Genomic DNA, 16,589 nt, shown 5'->3' with positions numbered 1-16,589 from the left:
ACATACACATTAAAAATTAAAAACCAACCAACTCTGATTTTAAAGAAGTGTTATAACCCCATAGGAGAATGAAACGGCTTGGGATGGAGTAACATCCTCATTCTGCAAGGATCAAGCGACAGCTTAGCGGCCACAGGAGGGTCTAGTTATTGTGCTGATGAAAAAGATGAACTAGACCCTTCTGCAGCCCCTTCTAGTTCAAAACCAGCACAGCTACGTGCTCCCAGTTTTCGGTGGCAGGATGCCCGGAGAAGACGATAGCTCTTGGAATGACAGTCCTGAAGGGACCACCTACTTCCCAAAGTTCCACCTTTCCCTCAGAGGAGGCAGCCCAAATAAAATGAAAGCTATTCTCAGAGTAGGTAAGAAATCTTGAGGATGTGATAGCATGTTCCTAAGCCAAGTCAATGGCTGAGGGCTCAGGGCAAGCCACATAGAAATATGGCAGAGACTGTCAGCTACCAGCGATATCATAACAGGTGTCATAAGGTTGACTTTAAACTGTTAATGCAAGTGACCCATGGAAGACTCCACAATGAACTCTGTCCTGCTGTGCATGCTGAGGAAGTCCAGTTTAAGCAAGTGTCTGGGTACAAATACACACCATCACATGGGACCGTCACACACAGACCCAATGCCAATGGTGCACCTCCAAACTCATCTCTGCTCCCCACCTTCAGGAAGTTCTATGGCTGAATGATGTAGGTAAAATGAGAAAGGCCCAGAGGTAGTCAAGGCAGATGAGCAGGAAGGTCTGCCCATCACACCAAATAGCAGGACCTCTGTCAGTGCCTAGTGTAACCAGGCAATGGCAAGGAGAAATGGGGACACTAGGGTGACATTGTAATATGCAATAAAGGAGAGGACACCTGGTCTTTGGTAATTAGTAAGGAACAGACACACCACTAAACTTTTGGGTTTGGTTTTGTTACATTTTATTTTGCTTGCACCTTTCTGTTCATGTTCGTTTGTCCTGTGGCTTCCTTCTTTGCTTCCTCGTGTGAATCAGAGTCATGTGTTTTCTCAAGGAACACTGGTTGTCCTTTCCAACGCACCAAGTGGTGCAGAGCTAGCACCTAGGTCCTCCATGAACCCACTGTCTCTGAAATGCCCCGAAAATCCTGATCTATCTTTCCACTCTCCCTCCCTGTGCCAATCAAAGGAGAGGCCTGATGTAAAAGGACTTTGAAAACACACACCGTGGAGACACATAGAACAGTACTGTCCAGAGGCAGCTGAGGGTGGCTAGGACAGGGCCTGGTCCTGATGAGCGTCACGGAGGGTTCACGATTATGACTCGGGCAAGCTACTTAACTTCTCTGGGCTTCAGATGAGTCGCAGTGGGCTGCTGTGACGACGCAGTGAGATGCAAAGGAAAGGTCTGAGCTACCACGAGAGCTACCGACATTAGACAGCAACGCCACTCCTGTGCCTGCCACCAAGGTTTTCCACCATCTGTCACCTCCAGTGACCCAGACACTCTCTGTGCAAGACACAACCTTACTAGAGCAGTGCTCTGCACGTACATACTGGCTTTTTATAGGAGCCAATAAAGGGCTATAATGCGTGCATAACAATATCACTCTTTGCTACTGGAGACTACTGTTCCTAGCAGTGTCAATTACATTAACACTCCATCACTAAGGCCTGTGTGTCATCAGTCTTTCCCTGGCACAGCAGCCTCCTGAAGAGGTATCTTACATGACACTTCTGTTCCCTCCATGCCCCACAAGACGAAGGACATCTATCAGGCACTAAACAACAGTTTGACGACTGACCAGACACAGGTAGCTATCCAGTGATGCACAGCTCTAGGCTGATTCCATCCCAAACGCAATTTGTTTCAGAGCTCTGGGTCAGCATATCTCAGCAGAAACAGGCGTGTTTTATCATCCCTCCCAGAGATGTTTCCAACCTTAGAACCTCACAAAAAAAAGCAAGCTGTATTTTGGGACCAGAGGTCCTGCTGGATCCAGCCAAGGACACGAGTCAGAACTGGCCTTCCTCTGACAAACAGTCCGTGTGAAAATCAGAGCAGCCACACCAGGTTACTGATACTAAACCAGGTGGCTCCTGGGTCATCAAAGCTGGGCCCATGGGGCTGGGAAAAATGGCTTCATGTTGGGAAAGGAAGAGAACTTGGTGGGGGGAGGGGAAGGGCTGTGTGCAAGGTTTATTAATATCTTCCTTTCCAACCCCCTTTCTCTTCACTTTCCCATCTCAGGGTGACCTCCACAAGTCACACCGTGAGCGAACATTTATTATTATTATAATTATAGTGATCATATTGGGATGTGTGCTCACAGATGTCTCAGAACGTGTGACATGCTACTTCTCCTGCGTTCCCAGTTCCCAGTGTCTTGGAGCCAAAAATATTCTGCTACCAAATTACTCTCTGTTATTTTCTTAATTTGCCTCCTTTCTCCTTTCTGTGGGTAACTCTTTCCGAGCCTCCACAACACAGCCAACTCTACTCTTTGTCCCGTCCCCTCACCCCTTCCTCCACGTGCTCTGTGTTCCACTCTCTACTTCCTTCTGCTTTCCCATGGGCAGAAGAGTGACGTACATAAGTTATTATGTATGTCAAGCCTCCCTGGGACAAATGACAAGTTAATGACATGCACGTCTACTTAAGTGATTCAGACATCGAATAAGCTCACTACTCCGCACTTTCAAAGCAGTCCCACACAGACAGTGGCGGGGCATGGTAGGGTGTGGTTGACAGAGAAGGGAATGAGGAGAGACCTTGCCCGTCATCTTCTCTCATCAGTGTCACAGGCAGGCAAAAGCCGCTCCTGGGATGTGTCAACAGTGGCAGGAGTTTTCCGTGTGGTGAAAAGCGAGGGCAGGAGAGCAGACAAAAGGATCAACACGCAGGGGCCAGTGGATCACTGAACAAGAAAGAAGCCTTTGTTTGTAGGATAAGGAGCTGTCTTTACGGGACATCCACGGAGACTTTGGGACGGGCAGCCTTCCCTCGTCCTCCTTAGAGCTGTTCTGCATAAACAGTGCCAGGTAGTGTAGCTTTTTTATCAATGTGTCAGACACCAGAACCAGGGCCTTACTCACGCCAAGCAAGCGTTAGCACTGAGCTACATTTTCGAGTTTTAGTTTTTTGCTTCTAACGCAGGGGTTGGATAAGCTACCCGAACAGGCATTGAACTCGCCTGGGATAGACTTGAATTCACTATCCTCCTGCCTCACCTGATCTAGTTTCATTTCCAACTTCCTGTTTGTTTCCAGATGTGCATGAGCTCCCACTAAGGGTTTGGGTAGCAGCTGTTTCCAGATGTGCGTGTGCTTCCACTAAGGGCTTGGACAGCGGCATTTTCCAGATGTGCGCATGCTTGCACTCAGGGCTTACACAGCAGCAACGATACCTCGTTTTCACCATCTCATTGCCTAGCACTGAGAATCTGGCAACAGACGATGAGGCTCTCTGGTTATGACACAATAGCGGTGAGCACACTAGGTTTCTACAACTCTTATAACACATCACTGCAACTTAGATCTTGAAAACAACCCAAGTCTATTTCCTTCCAACTCTGGAAGCCACAAGCCAGAAGGCTCTTATCGAGAAAGCTGAAGTGGAGGGAGGTGAGCGGTGGAACTCCAGCGAAGACATCATTCTCCCCCTGCCTTCTCTTCTGGAGGCTGAAGGTGCCTTTGGCTAGTAATTCCTTTGCTAAGTCTCTCAGAATACAGGCTTCCTACTTCTAATCTCCCGTCTCCCTCCTTCCATGACCACGGTGATTATATACCACACCCACCTAGACAACCCAGAATAACTGATATCTCAATATTCTTAGCTTACTCTTATCTGCAAATTCTCCTTGGCCAAGTAGGGGACATTCACAGAATTCAGGCCTTGGGATGCAGATACCTCAGGGATAAGCATTTCATTCTGCCCTCTCCCCCCACTCTGCCACACACACACAGCATGCACAACAGTTGCAGTTCTAAAAGAGAGGTCATTGTGAAACTAAGGAGAAAAGACGCCGCAGAGGCATTTCCCATGATGCCTGGCATCTAAGTGGCCGGTGAGTTAGGATGAGGATACCAAACACAGAAATGTATCTGACAGGGACAAATGCTTACTGCTGACTAGGAGCTGAGCCAGGAGCTCTGACATAGGCAATCTCACCACACGCTTACTGCAAACCTCGAGGTGGATGGGACTGTCCCACTTTTCAGGACAAGACAATACAGACCAGAGTGGCCCAAGGTCACACAGATGATAGATGGCAGAGATGAGATTAAAGTCCACATTTGGACAGGTAAATATAAGGATGGTTCAGACACCAAGGCTACTGAATCTACTGTTCTAAAACAGGGGCCAGAATCACCTTCAAAGACAAGAAGGCGAGCTGATTGGCGAGCCAGCCCTGAGGGAGAGCTCATCCAAGACACACAGACTAGGGCCAGGGGAAACTGCTGTGGCTTGCAGTGTGTGTGTGTGTGTGTGTGTGTGTGTGTGTGTGTGTGTGTCTGTGTGTCTGTGTGTCTGTGTGTCTGTGTGTGTATGTCTGTGTGTGTGTCTGTGTGTGTGTCTGTGTGTGTGTCTGTGTGTGTGTCTGTGTGTGTGTGTGTGTGTGTCTCTGTGTGTGTGTCTGTGTGTGTGTCTGTGTGTGTGTGTCTGTGTGTGTGTGTCTGTGTGTGTGTCTGTGCGTGTGTCTGTGTGTCTGTGTGTGTCTGTGTGTCTGTGTGTGTCTGTGTGTGTCTGTGTGTGTTTGTCTGTATGTGTGTCTGTGTGTGTCTGTGTGTGTGTCTGTGTGTGTGTCTGTGTGTGTGTCTGTGTGTGTGTCTGTGTGTGTGTCTGTGTGTGTGTGTCTGTGTGTATGTCTGTGTGTGTGTCTGTGTGTGTGTGTGTCTGTGTGTGTGTCTGTGTGTGTGTCTGTGGGTGTGTCTGTGTGTGTGTCTGTGTGTGTGTCTGTGTGTGTCTGTGTGTGTGTCTGTGTGTGTGTCTGTGTGTGTGTCTGTCTGTGTGTGTGTCTGTGTGTGTCTGTGTGTGTGTGTCTGTGTGTGTGTCTGTGTGTGTCTGTGTGTCTGTGTGTGTCTGTGTGTGTGTCTGTGTGTGTGTCTGTATGTGTGTCTGTGTGTGTCTGTGTGTGTGTCTGTGTGTGTGTCTGTATGTGTGTCTGTGTGTGTGTCTGTGTGTGTCTGTGTGTCTGTGTGTGTCTGTGTGTGTGTCTGTGTGTGTGTCTGTATGTGTGTCTGTGTGTGTCTGTGTGTGTGTCTGTGTGTGTGTCTGTATGTGTGTCTGTGTGTGTGTCTGTGTGTGTGTCTGTGTGTGTGTGTCTGTGTGTATGTCTGTGTGTGTGTGTCTGTGTGTGTGTCTGTGTGTGTGTGTCTGTGTGTGTGTCTGTGTGTGTGTGTCTGTGTGTGTCTGTGTGTCTGTGTGTGTCTGTGTGTGTCTGTGTGTGTGTGTCTGTATGTGTGTCTGTGTGTGTCTGTGTGTGTGTCTGTGTGTGTGTCTGTGTGTGTGTGTCTGTGTGTGTGTCTGTGTGTGTGTCTGTGTGTGTGTCTGTGTGTGTGTCTGTGTGTGTGTGTCTGTGTGTGTGTCTGTGTGTGTCTGTGTGTCTGTGTGTGTCTGTGTGTGTGTCTGTGTGTGTCTGTGTGTCTGTGTGTGTCTGTGTGTGTGTCTGTGTATGTGTCTGTATGTGTGTCTGTGTGTGTGTCTGTGTGTGTGTCTGTGTGTGTGTGTCTGTGTGTATGTCTGTGTGTGTGTCTGTGTGTGTGTCTGTGTGTGTGTCTGTGTGTGTGTCTGTGTGTGTGTGTCTGTGTGTGTGTGTCTGTGTGTGTGTGTCTGTGTGTGTGTGTCTGTGTGTGTCTGTGTGTCTGTGTGTGTCTGTGTGTGTGTCTGTGTGTGTGTCTGTATGTGTGTCTGTGTGTGTCTGTGTGTGTGTCTGTGTGTGTCTGTGTGTGTGTCTGTGTGTGTGTGTCTGTATGTGTGTCTGTGTGTGTCTGTGTGTGTGTCTGTGTGTGTGTCTGTGTGTGTGTCTGTGTGTGTGTGTCTGTGTGCGTGTGTCTGTGTGTATGTCTGTGTGTGTGTCTGTGTGTGTGTCTGTGTGTGTGTCTGTGTGTGTGTCTGTGTGTGTGTGTCTGTGTGTGTGTGTGCGCGCTCGTGCGCGTGTGGAGGTCTGAGCCAGTATCAGATGTCTTCCTTGATCATTCTCTACCTTGTAGATCTCTCTCTTGATCCCAGAGATTACAATTTGACTAGCCAGCTCCCTCTGAGGATCTCCAGTTTGTACCTCCTGGGGTTACAAATAAACTACCACAGCTGCAGAGAACTGACACGTGTCCTGGTGTCTGAAACCAATTCCTGAGCTCCTGTGGCTGGCACATTAGCTACTGAGCCACCTCCCCAGCCCCAAATGGGCTCTCTTCAACAAGATTGATAAGTTATCCCAGAGGTAAGGTCGCAGCCATTACAAAACAAAAGCATAACACAGCCCAAAACGGTACCAACATCCTCAGTGCTGGCACCCTGAGCCCCTATCCCTTTCAAATCCATGTCTTCCTCACACACTACACCAAAACGAGAGAGGGAGAGCTTCCAACCTCAGCATTATTGAAATTTGGAGCAAGATGGTTGTCGTGGGGAGCTGCACACCACAAGACATGGCGTGATGTTTCTCTTTCTCTTCCTTCCTCAGTCGCACCTGCTTCCTAGTTGTAGCAAATGTCCCCCAGGCGTATCCTAATGTCCCCAAGGAGACAAAACTGCTCACGGTTGAAGGCCACTGTGATGAGAGGCAAGATGGAGCAGGGCTGAAAACAAAGCCACATTGCCTGCAGAAGCCCCATGTCCGCTCAGGTCACACCTGTCCCCCAGCATAGCCAGCAGGAGCAAGCAGCAGAGGCACATGGTCCCGTTCGCTCTCACCCACAGCTCCGTGGGAGGCCGTGGAGTTATCCTCTGGGAACAACACAGACCCTCCCGCATCCCACGCATCTATCAGCAGGCAAAGAATAGCTACCCAGTCTCCTCATTCATAAATGATAAAGCTAAAAAAGAATATTTGGGGGGGGGGCCTTCCTGAGTTTCAAGTCTCTCAAAGATGAGAGGATCCCGAGATGAGTCTTCTGACTATGAGGATGTGAAGCCATAGGATATTTGGACAGTCATGCAAAGACAGACACCTGCAGTGCAAGGTACTGTGTGACCTGCGCACGTAGAGAGCCCATTGAAGCCTCTAGCCTTTCTACTCAGTTCCTTTCCCTCACCCTAGGAGACTGCTTGCTGCCCTCCCTTGCCCTCGACCCCTCTCTGCTGTCATTTAAGGAAGAAATCACATGACTTAGCCAGACTTTATGGGGGCCACTTAACTCCTCCCTGATGAGGAATCCCTTTGGGTGTTCATATTTTCACTAAGGTAGTAAAGGTATGATAACATCCCTCTGAGTCCTGGAACAAAAGATTACCATCATTTCCTCCTGATCTAGGCTCTTAGGGAATACAACCTCCTTCGCTGGCCTTAGTTGCCCAAGGAAAAGGTGTGGGTGGCTCTCAGAAGACATTTGGATTCGGGGCTGTCCGTCAAAAGAGATACAAAGACACCTTTCACTGCAAACCATGTTTGATGTGATTATTTGGCAAATTGTATTCCACAAGCAAAGTGTGACTTAGGGGTTGGGGAGAAACTGTTCAAAAGGAGCTGTTGTAGTTCGAATAAGAATGGTTGCCATGGGCTCACACATTTGAGCCCATGGTCTTTAGGAAGTGGCTTAACAGGGATCAGGAGGTGTGGCCTTGTTGGAGTAGGTGTGGCCTTGTTGGAGTGGGTGTGGCCTTGTTGGAGTGGGTGTGGCCTTGTTGGAGAAAGTGTGTCACTGGGGGTGGGTTTGAGGCTTCAGAAGGTCATGTCAGGTCCACTGTCACTTTCTCTTCCTGAATCTTCTGCTGCCAATCCAGATGTTGTAGAACTCTCAATTCCTTCTCTAGTACGGCGCCTGTCTGCCTGCACACCACCATGACAATAATGAACTCAACCTCTGAACCTATGAGGCAGCCTCAATTAAATGTCTTCCTTTAGAAGAGTTCCCTGGGTCATCGTGTCTGTCCACAGCAATAGAACCTTGGCGAAGACAAAACCCAACAGTAAAAATGTCCAGATATTTGAATATTACACACAAACGTCTTGTCTCACTTTCAAAGGGCAAATGTAACTGACTCTCAGAGGAGGGCTCCTGTCAACCTTGACTACTTTGCAATGTCCAGCAACACACAGCAGCTAGCAGAGCAGAAACAAATCAAAACACAAAATACATCTAAAACTCCCGGTCGGTCATTGAGAGTACGGGGAAACAGCCGCACTGCCTGAGGGAAGCCTTCAGTAACAACACAGGGTTCAACGCCCACAGAGAGCCCATCCGGGACACCATCAACTCCACACAACCCTTCTTTGTGTACCTTCTTTCAATCACACTTATCTCTGGCATCTGGGCAGAACCTCTCCACAAGCCTCCTCTACCCCAATCCCACACTCAGACCCAGGGACTCAAGCCCCTCACTTTGCCAAGAACAGGCATCCACACATTTCACCCCTCAGCTCAACTGGAATCGTTCAGAAACGAGTATCGGCATCACTCAAACCAAGACATGACAAAGAAACAAAGGACAGGTAGAGAGAAGGAGCCTGTCCTTTCCCTTCCAGGGCTAACCTCTGAGTCTGCCTGCCTGCTATCTGAGGGAGCTCTCTGTGTCCCAGCAAATCAACCCCTCGCTTTGGCAGCTGTTTCTTCTCATGTATTGACATGCTGCCCCCATGGTGCTAGTCCAACACTAGAAACAAGTGTATTAGTGATGTTTTGCAGGAAGATCTCAAGGACGGTGCAGCCAATAGAAAGATGACCTAAATGCCACTCCAATGACCTTGTCTTCAGTCCCTGCTCCACTCCTTGTCCCCGTATTTCCTCCTGTGAGTATTGTGTCCCCTCTTCTAAGAAGGACTGAAGCATCCACATTTTCTGCTTCCTTCTTCTTGAGCTTCATGTGGGCTGTGAATTGTATCTTGAGTATTCTGAGCTTTTTGGGCTAATATCCACTTATCAGTGAGGGCATACATACCATGTGTGTTCTTTTGTGATTGGGTTACCTCACTCAGGATGCTATTTTCCAGTTCCATCCATTTGCCTATGAATTTCACAAAGTCATTGTTTTTTTTCCTTTTTTTCTTTCTTTTTCCATCTTTATTAGCTTGAGTATTTATTATTTACATTTCGATTGTTATTCCCCTTCCCAGTTTCCAGGCCAACATCCCCTAACCCCTCCCTCTCCCCTTCTCTATGGGTGTTCCCCTCGCCATCCTCCCCCCATTACCGCCCTCCCCCCAACAATCCCGTTCACTGGGGGTTCAGTCTTAGCAGGACCAAGGGCTTCCCCTTCCATTGGTGCTCTTACTAGGCTATTCATTGCTACCTATGATGTCAGAGTCCAGGGTCAGTCCATGTATAGTCTTTGGGTGGTGGCTTAGTCCCTGGAAGCTCTGGTTGCTTGGCATTGTTGTTCATATGGGGTCTCGAGCCCGTAATTGTTTTTGATAGCTGAGTAGTACTCCATTGTGTAGATGTACCACATTTTCTGTATCCATTCCTTTGTTGAAGGACATCTGGGTTCTTTCCAACTTCTTGTTATTATAAATAAGGCTGCTATGAACATAGTGGAGCATGTGTCCTTGTTATATGTTGGAACATCTTTTGGATATATGCCCAGAAGTGGTATAGCTGGGTCTTCAGGTAGCACTATGTCCAATTTTCTAAGGAACTGCCAGACTGATTTCCAGAGTGGTTATACCAGCTTGCAATCCCACCAACAATGGAGACTACCCCGCCTGTGGATCCAACCTATACTCAGCCACCAAATCCAATCTCTATTGCTAACGCCAAGAAATGCTTACTGACAAGAGCATGATATGGATGTCTCCTGAGAGGCTCTGCCAGAGCCTTACTAATACAGATGAGGATGCTTGCAGCTAACCATCAGACTGAGCACAGGAACTCCAATGGAGGAGTTAGAGAAAGGACTGAAGGAGCTGAAGGGGTTTGCAACCCCATAGGAAAAACAATAATATCAACCAACCAGACCACTCAGAGCTCCCAGGGACTAAACCACCAACCAAAGAGTACACATGGAGGGACCCACGGCTCCAGCTGCATATGTAGCAGAGGATGGCATTGTCTGGCATCAACCAGAGGAGAAGCTCTTAGCCCTGTGGAGGCTCATTTCCCCAGTGTAGGGGAATGCCAGGCTGTTGATGTGGGAGTAGGTGGGTGGGAGGGTAGCACCCTCTTAGAAGCAGGGAGAGGGGGGATGAGAGAAGGGGAGACCAGGAAAGAGGATAACATTTGAAGTGTAAATACATATAATTTCCAATAAAAAATTGTGACCACTCCAAAGGCATAAGCAGACAGGGCAATGTGACTTTCCTTAACAGAACCAGCCCAGGTGCATGCAGTTTGTATGCCTGAGAACCAGCTAACATCTCCAACACAGACCGGGGTGTGTGTGTGTGTGTGTGTGTGTGTGTGTGTGTGTGTGTGTGTGTGTGTGTGTATCTGTGGGCCTCATCAGCAGGGGCCCTGAAGACAAGACTCTAGATAACCCCACATTTTAACACCCTTAACAACTGAACCCAGACCAGGCCACTGCAATAAGCAAAGTACCAACAGGCATATCTCAACCATGACCCTGCAGACACGAGCCCGAAAACAAAATCAAATGCTGTTTGCAAATCCTTGAGATGTTTGTAACTCAGCTGTGTGCCATTTGAACTCTGTAGACTTCAAACATGACAATGTCCCGTCTTGGTGTGCGATGGTTTGCTTTGTCCGGTACTAACAGTCATTGAGCATTTGTATGTCTAAGGAGCTGTGCTCCTATTCTCCCATTTGTTCCTCATGGAGAAAGGGACTCTGTGGATCCCCACTTTATATCTAAGTGACACCTTGGGAGGTTGGCTCACTGTGATCCCAAGGTCGCAGCTAACAAGTAGCAAATCTTAAATGGAGGCAGCGTTTCAATTCCAAACCTCATGTAGCTTCCAAGACGCCATCTTCATCTTGAGAGGGAACGCTTCCTGAGTGCTGGTTGGAGTAAACCAAATTCCCACAAGGGCTCTAAGACGAACACACACATCCAACACTAGGCTCCTCATAGCTTACTTCCTCCTTGCTAAAAATTATTCTAGGCTAACAAGAAATAATTAGAGTCCCTGGAGTACAGTCTACAGGAAATACGTCCTTGGGAATCAGAATATAAAACAAGTCTAAAGAGGAAAGTCTTTGCTTGCCGGGGAAGTTTATAAAACTACAGAGTCTCCAAGCTGAGGGGAACTCTGGAGACTGGCTGCTCAAGTCCCATCTCTGTGTGGAGAGCTAAACAAAGGCGGGGACCGAAAATAACCCATTCAAGGTGACACACCAATTTCTAGCCCTGACAGCCCAGGATCCATATTGGCTACCTCCTTGTGACCTTTCTATGTCAGACCCCCGTTCTAAGTGCGATGCCTTACTTCCACCAGCCCTCGGAACCAAGGTTCAAAGAGAACCTCTTGGTCACATCTTTTTTTTTTTTAAATCCTTGCCAGGTACTTGCAACTCATGGCCACAGACAGAAGCTGCCACTTCATCTCAGCATTTAATCACCCGCAAAAGCCATTTCCCGCCTCGTTTGCTCCACTGCCAGAAATATTATCCTTAAATAATCAACACACCGCAGACGCCCTGCAAGGGATAACATGGGTTTTCCTCTTCCTGGGGAAGTGGCAGTCTCAATCCAGGCCATGCAGGACACAGGGGCTGCTGCCAGACTGCATGCCCTCAGAGGCATGGTGGTTAAGAACTTGGGCTGGCGAAGTGGACTCGTAAATAACAGGGAGCCTCCTGGAGTCAAGAGGGCTGCCTTCGGATGCCCTGAGAGTTTATTTGGCTAGAAGGAAAGGCTGATCTCTGAGAGCTGTGAGGACAGAGGGGGACGGGGACACATGGGAGAGTTGTGCAACCATGAAGGAAGGGAGGTAGCTTGTACAGTTAGAGACAACATCACAATCTATCAGGCAGAGTTTTAAAAAAAAACTATAGTCAAATGCTTTTTTAAAAAAGACAAGATGGAGAGTGTCCATTCTTAAGGTTTTTGGAGGCAGCTACTTGAGGGGCAGAGTAACCTTGTCTAGTCTGTTTAGTCCAAGGTTGGAGCCTTTAGTTGGAACACGTTTTGCAACTCCCTTTCTATGTCCATTCTTTCAGTTCTGTCTAGAAATCCCATTTGATACATAAGAGAAACAAAGGTCAGACATGCTGATTAGTTTGACCAACAACACACTGTAGCACACCCCCCCATTCCCAGGCACCTCCCTCCCAACTCTTTTGTCTCTTGCTCTCTATCTCCAGCATCCCGGCAGCTGCAGCCTGGGCTGCTAAATGGTTAAACCCCAGTTCCCTGACAAAAGATGTGAGTGTCCAAATTTATCTATATTTTATTGGTTATTTTATTTATTTACATTTCTAATGTTATCCCCCTTCCCAGTTTCCCCTCTGAAAACCCCCATCCTATCCCCCATCCCTCCTGTTTCTATGAAGGTTCTCCTTACCCACCTAGCCACTCCTGCCTTACCACCCTATCATTCCCCTAAGGTGGTGCATCAAGTCTTCATAGGACCAAGGGGCTCTCCTCCCATTGATGCCAGATAAGGCCATCTTCTGTTACATATGCAGCTGGAGCCATGGGTCACTCCACGTGTACTCTTTGATTGGTGGTTTAATCCCTGAGAGCTCGGGGGTGCTGGTTGGTTGATATTGTTGTTCTTCCTATGGGGTTTCAAAACCCTTTAGCTCTTTCAGTCCTTCCCCTAACTCCTCCACTGGGGTCCCCGTGCTCAGTCTGCTGGTTGGCTGCAAGCATCTGCCTCTGTAAGGCCCTGGCGGAGCCTCTCAGGAGACAGCTGTATCAGGCTCCTGTCAGCTTGCACTTCTGGACATCAGCAATAGTGTCTAGGTTTGGTGACTGTATGTGTATGGGATGGTTCCCCGGGTGAGGCAGTCTTTGGATGGCCTTTCCTTCAGTCTTTGCTCCTCTCTGTAACTGCATTTCCTTTAGACAGGAGCAATTCTGGGTTAAAAGTTTTGAGATAGGGGTTGGGGATTTAGCTCAGCCGTAGAGCGCTTGCCTAGCGAGCGCAAGGCCCTGGGTTCAGTCCCCAGCTCCGAAAAAAAGAAAAGAAAAAAAAAGTTTTAAGATAGGTGTGTGAGTGGCCCCATCCCCTAACCAGGGGTGTTTGTCAGTTTCCATAGTGTAAATATTCTCAGCATAGCTTATTTTCATCGACCGATATATGTTAACATGCTCAAATTTCATGAAAACCCATTCTCCAAGCAGAAATGAACCAACCTGATGCTGCTGTGGAAATGAGCTTTGGTGCCTTCAATGAACTCAGAGTCTAAGAGGACAAAGGAGGATTAATTAATGTAAACCAAGGAAACAGCGTATGGCCATGAAGTCCCTTGGGATTGGATGCCTGTCCCCTCTCAACCTCATTGGCCTCCTCTTTCTGCAAGGGCACACATACACTGTTTGTATAACCGTCCTTCAGAGCTCAGGCTGAGAGCTCAGTCTCCAAGAAGCCTTTGCTGAGGGCAGAGCTCCCTGGAAGACACTCCCCTAGAACTCAGATCCATTTATAGTGCATTCACGTTTCCAATTAACTTAGTAAGTACAGGTAATGGTTTCCTGGAAATGTGTCTTCTTCCCCAGAATTTATGGCAGAGGTCATGCCCTCCTGGTTCACCTGTGTCCGTGTCCTCAATGTCTCCAGTGGGTCAGGATGTATGTCAAGAGGTGGGTTTTTTTTTCTTTTTGACTTATTGACTGATTACATGGTACCACAGAAGTCTGGTATAAAGAAGAGTTGACAGGCCAGAAATGTCAATAAAGGCTTCCAGGAAGAGAAGAAAATAGACCTGAGCTCTCAACTTCTAGGACAATTTGGAGAAGTGGGGGAGGAGGGCTTTCCCAGCAAGGGGGCAAAGGCATTGAAGATGTATTGAAGGAAATGGGTTGAGTCCCTGAGAACTGGGAGACTAACATGATATGGCGCGAGAAGAGAATCAAAAATGGGGGGGAGGAGAAAAGGCTTGCTGAGGGATGGCTGATAAAAGCCAAGTCCCCGAAGGACCAGCAGACCATCAGTGTAGGAATAACATGATCACCGCTGGTTTCGACCCCAGGCAATCAGACAAAGTTGCTCAGGCTCCTTCCCGGGACTCAATCACCAGAGAGGCAGGAAGGATTTCAGATCCTATGGCCAATGTCACAAGTGACACCAAAGGGCCTCTGTGTAGGATGGTGATCTGCTAACAGGGAAAGGTGGTAGACAGCTGGGGCCAAACAGGAGCCCCTCCAGATTTAGGTCATGGTCCACATATCCTTGTCACACGATAGATATGGCATCAGCGCCCTCCCCACTGCAGGGGGAAAGGTATTAAGAGCAACAAATTGATCTAAGGCTCTAGAGCAAAGGTCCTCGACTTGTGGGTCAGGACCCCTTTGCAAAGGCATCAAATGACCCTTCACGGGGATTGCCCAAGATCATCAGAAACACAGATGTTACAATTCTTAACAGTAACGAAGTTACAGCTATAAAGTAGCAATGAAAATAATTTTATGGTTAGGGGATGGCTGCCTCAACACGAGGAACTGTATTAATGGGTCACAGCACTAGGAAGGTTGAGAAGCACTGCTCTACGGAATAGGTCTGACAAGCAGAGAACGTTGGTGTCCAGACCTCAGGATGAAGATGCCTGCCCTCTCGGCATCCCTATAGCTTGGGGTGGTGTTGGGCCCTTTCCCAACACAGATGCATACTCTTAGCCCAGAGAAGGAATCCAAGCTGTTCTGGAAAGGACAGCAGAAAGCAATAGTTCAGGCATATGGCCCAGAGGGAGCTGCTGAATGGGGGTCTCTACAGAGAAAAGGACAGCTTCAGGGGTCAGTCTCCATCGGTCAGCTACTTCCCTTCCCACAGAGCTCTCCTCAGCCACCTCAGGAACCAAGGTGCTCTGACAGGATCAGGTGGCCTGCATAAAGTCCCTGAGGGGTCCTGGTTCAGTCCCTGTACTTTCTTATAACCTGGCTAACCTACTTGCCCTCTGATCCTCCATGTATGAGGAACCATGGGATTTTACACCCAGAGAGCAGGGAGAGCAGAAAAGGAAGCCATCACACAGCATCCTGTCCTTAGCTGGGCCTCACTCTTTCTGGGCAGCAGCCTGTAGCCACGGAATCCTCAGCACATTTAAGACCAGGGATCAACCCTGGCCAAGATTCAAATTGCAACATTCATTACAGAATGATGTGCCCATCATTCTGCCCAGGCATCCCACAGGCCCTTTAGAGAGTCAGAGGCCAATAATCTTATTCCATGAACCAAATTCTTTTTTATTATACTTTCCTACACGGGGCCCCTCATGATTAACTGCATCCACACAGAATTCGAGCATGGAGAAATCTTACGATCGAAAGATGGAGCGGCTAATCCAATATTGCTCCATTTTAACATGTGCTGACCGCCCCCCCCCCGCCCCATGGTGCTAAATGCCAACTGGGGTACAGGAGTTCAAGGTGGAGCTTGGCAGTGCTCCTAACCCTCCCCAGTGCTGATCCCACACAGCTATCCACTACCCAACATGGTGCCCAGCAGCCATAGATACCAAGTGTTTAGACAGGACTGAGCAAGTCATCTGAGGCGTACTGCATGTGTAAAATATATGCACCAGAGCGGGGGATACACAGAAGAAATAAAGAAATCTAAATATAAATGACTTTATATTGGTTACATGTTGAAATAATATTCTGATACACAAAATAAACTGTATTGTTCTAAATTTCACCTCTTTTCCTTCTATTTTTTTTTAAACATGGTGACCAAAAGATCCCAAAATTCACCCATTGCTGCAGCATGCTCAGATCGGAAAGAGCTCCCACTCGTGCTCCCACAAGTTAAAGCCAATCCCAGAGAAGCAGGTCCCTACAGAGTTCCACACAACTGCTACTGTGGCCTCTAAAGAAGAGGCCCTCCCCTTGGGCACCATGAAACCCCCCACACTCAACTTGGGGAACACTGAGTCAGTCACGATTGAGTAGACCTGCTCTCCTGATGGGCTAACCTCCCTATTCTCTGCTTCTTGGGCCGTGTGACCTTTAAACAGGAGTGACGACGGCTTTCAGGACTCTACCCGAGAAGTTTGCTGGTCTCTCTAAACCTTCGCGTAAACCCAGACTGATTCAGGCAAATTCCCAGCTTCCTATCCACATCTGACCAATTAGTCTCTGCAGCTCGGCCGAGGTCTGGGAACGTAATGGTTCCCTCATCACTTAATGGCTCTGGTGAAATCACCCAGGAACTATTCGTATGTTCCTGTCTCCCAGGGATTCTTGATTCTCCCTAGTGAAAGAGCTCACCGTGTCATGCCATGCTGTCTGTCACTAGACAGGATATACTGTCAATATTCCACATGACACCCCCCCAAATGAACACAGCCACCAGATCCTTCCTTTTACGGAAGAGGAGCTCAGGCCTCTGCACTGTCAT

The 16,589-nt window shown here is 48.2% G+C and overlaps 2 protein-coding genes across 2 annotated transcripts in view; one reads left to right on the top strand and one right to left on the bottom strand.

The window, feature by feature from the left end:
* Positions 1 to 16,589, bottom strand: part of Sorcs3 (sortilin-related VPS10 domain containing receptor 3) — a 618,610-nt gene that overhangs the window by 484,086 nt on the left and 117,935 nt on the right.
* LOC148007923 (uncharacterized) overlaps positions 4,979 to 16,589 on the top strand; it is a gene marked incomplete at its 5' end in the record, with an annotated part of 95,305 nt that continues 83,694 nt past the window's right edge. The window contains one exon of the mRNA XM_087596721.1: positions 4,979 to 5,668. Coding sequence (XP_087452847.1) covers positions 4,979 to 5,668 — 690 coding nt within the window. The remainder of the gene's footprint in view (positions 5,669 to 16,589) is intronic.

The sequence above is a fragment of the Rattus norvegicus genome, chromosome 1 (genome assembly GCF_021556685.1).
Source record: "Rattus norvegicus strain SHRSP/BbbUtx chromosome 1, alternate assembly SHRSP_T2T, whole genome shotgun sequence".
NCBI lineage: Eukaryota > Metazoa > Chordata > Mammalia > Rodentia > Muridae > Rattus > Rattus norvegicus.
This window is presented reverse-complemented; position numbering and strand designations above follow the sequence as displayed.